The 8,074-nt window shown below is 41.8% G+C and overlaps 1 protein-coding gene across 1 annotated transcript; it reads right to left on the reverse strand.

Moving 5' to 3' along the window:
• Window positions 1–1,892: 1,892 nt before the first annotated feature.
• cdkn1ca (cyclin-dependent kinase inhibitor 1Ca) lies at window positions 1,893–3,091 on the reverse strand. The gene is made up of 2 exons (XM_041040414.1): window positions 2,601–3,091; window positions 1,893–2,471 (listed from the first exon to the last, which is right to left on the reverse strand). Exons 1-2 carry the CDS (start codon window positions 3,022–3,024, stop codon window positions 2,371–2,373), a joined length of 525 nt encoding a protein of 174 aa, XP_040896348.1. The 5' UTR covers window positions 3,025–3,091; the 3' UTR covers window positions 1,893–2,370.
• Window positions 3,092–8,074: the final 4,983 nt, after the last annotated feature.

An 8,074-nucleotide genomic window follows, 5' to 3' on the forward strand; every position in this document is an offset into this window, starting at 1 on the left:
AAAACTAAATAGCCTTTTTTGTGAAAACTGTTATGGTTAAATAGTTAGAGCAAAGAAAGAAAAGAATATCTGTATCATAGGCTACTACTAAAATACTAGTGCATAAATTCATAATGGTTTCTGATGGATTTCACTTTAATCCTTCAAACCTGTGCATTTCTGAATCTATGCCCTTGATGCCGTGAAGGCAAATTATGGAAGCTTAGCTCATTTCTGGACTTAGACGTCCTAATGTCAGCCTTCCCTGCAGTTTTCTCATTTGACTGAAGCCTGGCCAGGAGAAGTCACACCCACGCAAAGTAATACAGTTTCTATTCCTGAGCAAATGTACAGCATAGGTTTTATTCCTGTGTCTCTTGCGTGAACGTGAAGGTGCATTTCAACACATTTCAGCAGGAACATTACTATAATATTAACTGACACAATCACTGCAGTGTTCTCAGTGAAAGCTTCACTCACTGATTATGTACTGGGTAGTGATCTTTAAGAGAATTTAATCAGGTAGTGGGTGGGCAAATTAGGAGCCCATGGGACCCTTTGGACCCATGGGATAGTTTGCTTATTGATTACTTGAGTGATAATCAATAAATAAATCCACTGGAACAGAGGTTAATTTCATCTCTTTCTAATTCAGAAGTAGCACACTTAACATTGGTTGTCCTTGGCACTGAGGCATAAAAATGTAAATGTGATGTTTGCTCTTTCTTTTACGTTTGTATGTAAATATGAACACAGGGCTCTTGAAATGGTGGCGCACAAGCAAACACTGAGCCAAAGTGAGAATAAACTGGGCACATGTCAGTGATAATGGCTACTTTGACTATGAAAAGGGACAAAGAGAAAAGCTGAGGAAAGACCTGGGGGGTCGAGGAGCTCCAAAGGCTGATTTGCAGGTGAAATAAAATGGCACACTCTGCTTTGTGGCCATTGTCCTGCACTCCGGCCAGATGGCCTCTTAAAATGCTTCAGAGCTGAAACCCCCTACACTGTGGGAGTGCATACGCTTCTTTGGGATTTGGTCTCACTAATGGGCTAATTTGGCAGTCACAGCTCATATTAACGGGTATAATTTTAAGCCTGACAGCACAGTCCTTATGTGATTGTGATTATGAAACATCTCATAATACATCCCAGAAAATGCAATTACAGCGAAACGTTTTTCTTCTTTCGATTGCCAAACTTGCAACTTGAATTGATTTTTCTATGACTTCATAGGGACACTTGTTATTAACGTACTTTCTTTCTCATAAGACCAAAGTCATATTGAAAAAACTATAATTTGAAAACCTGTTCACCAATGGGTACAGTTATATCTTAGATCAGTATTTAGCAATTTAGATATTTTGTTAGTTACTCTCAGGGTGGGATTAGAAAGCTTAAACTAGTGCAAGATTTTTGCCTCAGGTAAAGTGCCACACTGCAAAAGAGACATGTTGCACATAAACATTAACTATTTTGTATATAAGTATATATAAGTATTTTTGGATTATTAACTATCTACAGTATGAGCTTTTACTTGGAACCTTTAGATAACTATGCTCTGGACTATGGATCTGTGAGGCACTGACTGCAGAACTGATGAGGAAATCTGAAATGTTTTGTCACATTCTTATTCAAGGATTTAGCATCTTGGAACCAAATTAAGAATGTGTAAGAATATTAGAATGTTCTGTATGTTGAAAAGGTTTGTTGGATGCAAATACTGAATTCGCATTTATCGAATCGAGAACAAGTGAATCTGGATTATGGATTATTGTGTTTTTGTCGCTATATTAAATGTTGCTGCATACTTTCCCAAGCAGCCTGAGGAAAATGCAATAGCCACAAAATAGGATGTACAGGTAGCATCACTGATAAACCAGTTTATTAAAATTGCAATATTTGTAGGCATTTACAGGTTTCCTGAGCTGCATCTCACTTAATTTAAGACAAAAAAAATAGTGCTTTTTTAAATAAAAGAAACAGCTCAGTACAATACATTCATTCACCAAGGACGTTCACAAAGAGATGAAAAATTCAGAAACAAAACTTAATACAGCGTTTAAAGGGTCACAAAACTAATAATACTGATGAAAACGATGAGGAAAAAACATCTTGATAAGTTAACAAACATATTTTCACCTGTGAAGAAAATGAAAAGACATTAAATAAAAGTTTCCATAAATAAAATTAAATAACACAAAATTGTAAAATTTCATCCCAGGCTCAAATACAGAGACTGACGAAATAAGATAAGATAAGATAAGATAAAACAAAACAAAACAAAACAAAACAAAACAAAACACAATCCCTTTGGTGCGGTAAACAGGCCTTAGTCCAGTCCATGAAAATGTGTGTAGAAATATAAATAGTCCATTTTCAGTAACATGTTCATCTTATTGTTTTGCACAGAGCTGCTTCACTGGAACTTGTGTGGAAAGGATTCAGGATGCTCTTGGTTTCTGTCGTCCTCCTTCTCTTTGCGAAAAAATCTGCCAAGAAAACAAGAGGAAATAAGATGTTTGGCTACTTAACATTCTCGCATTATTATTGAATAACAGCAAGTTACATGATGAATTTTAAGAAAAACTCAACATGGGTCTGTAAGACTTGCTCCTCACCTGTAATTCGTGCGTTATCTCTGGGCTTGGCTGCCAGTTTGGAGAGCGTCCTCTTCCTCCGGACGGGCGTCACTTCTGCAGGACACTTGTGTGTGTTGGAGATGCGGGAGCAGTTCTCCTGGTCGGTCCCTTCGCTTTCCTCCCGGTCGATCAGCCTTTCATCCTCCTCAGTGTTTGAAGAACAGACGGCGTCTTTCACCTGTGCGGACTCCTGGTAGAAAGCAGAAGCGCGCTCTGCGGGTATTTCCTCCCACTCAAACCTGCCGGGGAGCGGCATTTCAGCCTGGAAATTAAAGTTCCAGCGACGGCTGTCCTGCTCAGTGATCTCCTTCAGCTTCAGCTTCAGGTCCCGGCGCAGTTGGTCGTGGTCCACCGGGCCAAACAGACTCCTGCAAACCGATTCTCTGCGCCTGAGGGAATTCATCCTTCAAATGGTTCTGGTAGAGTTACGGTGGTAAAAGTCTTCGTGTAGTTTTAAGGGAAAGCTGTTGTTGCTGTCTCCCTCTGGCCTGCTCTGGACATCACATGGCTGCAGGGCTATTTAAAGGCTGCAGGGCGCACGATGTTCTGTTTGTACACAATGAGCAGAGGCTGTTGATTGGCTACAGCTGTATGAATTGGCGGATGAGGGGAGGGGGCGATATTCATTCACTGTGTGTTGCGGACCTCTCACACCATCCCCACCAGGGATACTTTGTGTAATACGGTGATGAAGTTTGCCCAAGTAACAATGATCAGCTTTTAATAAATCACAACAATGAGGCATTCTTGGTGCATTTGTCCTCCAGCCTACATCTCCAATACAAATCTTGTCAGTGGGAGTTCATCCTGCTACATCCTACCTACATTTGCTTGACTGCAAACTGTAAGTAAGTGAAAAACACTCCTACAAAAAAGCCGCAGTGTTGCAGTTATCATATGCCTGTGTATGCACCTTCATCTGTCTGAACGGTACCAAAATGCAGCAGTGCAGCTCAGCCTCCGGGGAACAGTGATTAGTGGCCACTATAGGTATTTCTGCCTGTAGGCCAAAGAGCAGTGGCGGCTCTACATTGATTTACACCCTGGGCGATAAAACCATGCAGAAATTATAGGCCTGTATTTATAATATGAATGAAATGTGTGTTATTTGGAAGAAAGGTGACTTTAGCCCACTAATTCCATTAGGGTACTGCACCCCCCTCCTCTTTCCCCTCCTCACACAGCTTCTGAGCACAGCACCTTCTCAGCAAGCAAGAGCACCTGCAGCTGGGTACAGGGGGCGCCAATTTGCCAAATCCCCACACAGTAATATGATAGATCAAAATCAGAATCAGAATCAGAAAAACTTTATTAATCCCCATAGGGAAATTCTTAGATAATAGACAGATAGATAATAGAAAACGGCTTAGCTGATTTTTTTTTTTTTGTGTGTGTTTGTGCTGCCCCCCCGTGAGATGCCGCGTGACATAAATGGTTTTGCATTAATTTAGATTGTTTACATAACCTTGGTAAAATCTTTTGGTAGTGTTGGCATCATGACACATAAATGTAGCCACTTTGTCATGCGTTTTCTGTCCCAGTTGGTGCTGGGCCTGGAAGAATAAATAATGTAAAGATGAAAAATACACAAGGCTAAAATGCATGCAGCATCTCAACCTATGTAATCATATAGGTTGAGAAGAGTGCAGCATGTTGAACGTGGGAGCAGTCCCCAAATTCATTCCTTCCCACCAGGCAACCTTGAAAAATTCAGGCAACTTAAGAAGGACACCTCCGTTGGAATTGTGGAAAAAGGTCTCTGCCTGTGAGCCTCCTTCAATTCTGTCTTGAAGTCGCCCCTAACACTGCAACCCAATGGTGGTTTTTGGCACGGGCGAACCGGACAGCCGCCCGGGGCGGCATCACATGAGGGGTGGCACAACCACGTGAAAAAAAAAATCATCCACACCACAGAGTGAGAAGGCTGTGCGTGGTACCACTCCCCTTGGTCATGGTTTTGCTTTATACATGTATTCTACACATGCCCAAATGAACTTGAAATGCCCATTGCCCGTCCCCCGTCTATGTGCTCTCATCTATAGCATTCACAAGGAACACTCTCCTTTCTCGGGGTGTGGCCAACGCCCCCTGAGAGCCTGTGCGTGTTTTTTTTTTATGATACTGAAATCATTTTGTATGGATTTCCTTTAAAAATTATGTTCATTTCATAAAGTGGATAAAACCAGTAACATGAACAATACATATTTGAACTTGTGCTGTCAAACCTATTGAATCAAGAGACATGGCTTCCCTCTCTGACCAACCAATTAAAAAATGAATATGCCTCCTGTGTGACTTTGATTTTTATTATCATGTTTGTACTTACACGGATGATGCAGCCACCTGTCTTGGTTCTGTGCTCAAATTAGGAGAGGCCTCTCGTATCCCCCCTTAATATGCAAAATATTAGTTTGACCCAGTCCAGCAGTGCAGAATCATCCCAGTCTAACGTTATGTTCCACTCTGTACAGTAATGTCCAAGAGGCCACCAGGCCCCCTTGTCGCGGTTGGAAATCACCAAATCACCAGACTAACATACATACATACGTACATACATAAAAACCCATTTTCTGCATGTATGGACTTTTAGAGAGAAGAGAAACACCTCTCTCACAGAAAAGACAAAATAGTTTGTAAAAGAAGAAACCGATTGAGTCCAAAAGCTGTAGAAAAACTGTTGTTTCTAAAAAAAAACTCAGTTACAAATAAACAGTTACACAAGCACAGTCTGACACAGTCACATCCTGTTCTTCAAACACACCCTCTTTACCCACGTACACATAAACCTCTTTACCAATGAAGCCCAAAACATACCATGATATAATCTGTATTTGCACCAGTACCATGTGAAAATGACATCAGTCTGTATTTGAAGAGCACATCTCATGAATGTACCAGTCGGTCACGGCGCGATGTTGTATTGTGGGACACACAGCAGCACCGTGACCGGAGGCCACGGCGCGATGTTGTATTGTGGGACACACAGCAGCACCGTGACCGGAGGCCACGGCGCGATGTTGTATTGTGGGACACACAGCAGCACCGTGACCGGAGGCCACGGCGCGATGTTGTATTGTGGGACACACAGCAGCACCGTGACCGGAGGCCACGGCGCGATGTTGTATTGTGGGACACACAGCAGCACCGTGACCGGAGGCCACGGCGCGATGTTGTATTGTGGGACACACAGCAGCACCGTGACCGGAGGTCGGTCCTTTCCAAAAACTCCATCGATGACTGGAGTTGGCTTTTCGTCACGGTGCTGCTGTGTGTTCCACAATACAACATTGCACAGTGACCGAATTATTTTTTTGTTCATAGCTGTTTGTCACCTGTCTTGTCGATAGGCAATAGACTTGATGGAGAGGGAACCTGATCTCATCTTTGTCAAGGAGGAGTCATATGATGATCATCCCATTGGCCAGCAGATTCATTTCACAGATAAGAAAAGTAAGTTTGCTTTTAAAAAAAAAACCCAAGACAAATCCTTGAAATCCTTATAGTTTCTGTCATGGTACTTTTCTGTTTGACTGCACCAGATGATAATGTGGTTTCACATGGACTAATAATAATAATAATAATAATAATAATAATAATAATAATAATAATAATAATAATAGAAGACCATGTTTGTTATTTTGCTTGGCTGATTGTAACCCTACATAATCTTCACTTATATTTTGTGTTGTGAAACATTGAAATGGTGCTGGTACATTCCTGAGATGTGCTCTACAAATACAGACTGATGTCATTTTCACATGGTACTGGTGCAAATACAGATTATATCATGGTATGTTTTGGGCTTCGTTGGTAAAGAGGTTTATGTGTACGTGGGTAAAGAGGGTGTGCTTGAAGAACAGGGCAGTGGGTGTGCTTATGTAAAAGTTTATGAGTTTTTATAAAGAAATTAAAGTTTTTCTACAGTTTTTGAACTCAATCGGTTTCTTCTTTTACAAACTATTTCCCCAGCCTTGGAAAAAACCCGTTCAGACAGCACAGATGAGGCTGGGGTGTGTGTGTGTGTGTGTGTGTGTGTCTGTGGGTGTTTATGTGTAATGAATCTATATGTCTTATCTATATCTAATGTTATTTAGGATTATATATCTATATACCTATCTATATAACTCTTTGTCTATATCTATCTGTCTATCTAATTTATATATCTATTGTTCTATATACACTGATTCTCCAAAAATACACTATTAACACTACTAACTCAAAACACCTAACAAACGCAACAAACCGACTTACTCTGCAAAGAAAAATTCAAATGACCGCCCCTATACAGAGCGATTCTATCTCTGAACACACTCAATCCCCCCACGTGATTCACATGACAAACCGAACCAATCAGGTGTTTCGTATGACGTCCGAAGCACTCACCTACTTCGGACGTCAGTGACCAAACCACACCTCGGCACAGTGGTTCAGTACAACTGCCTCATGAGCTACCGCGCATGTGTCGGAGCCTCGAGTGTGAGAGGACCATCATTAGGTACAACTCCCACACTCTTCCAACCTAACCACCACCGTGAGTCAGGGTGCCGTTTCTACATGCATATGCTGGTGGTGCATGCTGGGAGATGGAGACGGAATTTGCCAGTTCCCCACACAGTAATATGATAGATAATAAAAAACAGCTTAGCGGCGCAGATGATTTTGTTTTTCACGTGGTTGTGCCGCCCCTCATGTGATGCCGCCCCAGGCGGCGGTCCGGTTCGCCCGTGCCAAAAACCGCCACTGCCAAAAAGGACTGAAAGTAAGTGTATGGTCTAAAATGAGACTTAGTTCATAAGCAGATGAGATTTCGTTTAAATTACTTTGGACCTTTTCAATCTTGCTAATTTTGTTCAGTTTTGTTTACAGTTCCTACTTTATTTTGAAATCAGAGTCCTTGTGTATCTTGTTTTGTTCTACTTCTTGTCTTTGTCTTGTTTCCCGCCGTTGGTGATGGTCTGCCCCGCCCTAATCACCTGTGTCACCTGTTTCCCACTGCCTTGAGTGTATATATTGTCTGTGTCTCCCTTTCTTCAGGGTGAGTTCGTCTTATGTCTTGTCTCATGTCTTTCGCCTTGTCTCTTGTCGCTCATCTTGCCACGCCAGGTTGTGTATTATTTGTTGCTTAGTTTCTGGTTAGATTTTTGCTCCTTGTTCAGTCCTGTTTTCTCTCTAGAGTGATTTTGCGTTTGCATTTTGTATTTTTATTTTTGTGCCGTTTCCCCCTTTATGGGTGATCCTTATTTTGGTACTTTGGGTCCAAGTCCTTACCCAAGTCGTGACAGTAATGAGGGAGGGGGGCCTCCACTTTTCCCTTCCTAGATTTTGCTGATCAATCTGGTGACTTTCAAGCCACCTTCTTGAAGCATATGGCCACCACTGACTGGATTCACACCTTCACAGGGCCCTTTTATGCTCATAGTGAAAAATGGCTGGCACCTTGAACCACGATCCCC

The sequence above is a fragment of the Toxotes jaculatrix genome, chromosome 1 (assembly GCF_017976425.1).
Source record: "Toxotes jaculatrix isolate fToxJac2 chromosome 1, fToxJac2.pri, whole genome shotgun sequence".
NCBI lineage: Eukaryota > Metazoa > Chordata > Actinopteri > Toxotidae > Toxotes > Toxotes jaculatrix.

Coding starts and splice junctions, on each gene's coding strand:
- cdkn1ca (XM_041040414.1), bottom strand. CDS start 3,024: ATGAATTCCCTCAGGCGCAGAGAATCGGTTTGCAGGAGTCTGTTTGGC. Junction 2,472..2,600: donor AGATAACGCACGAATTACAG/GTGAGGAGCAAG, acceptor TTTTCTTGGCAG/ATTTTTTCGCAAAGAGAAGG.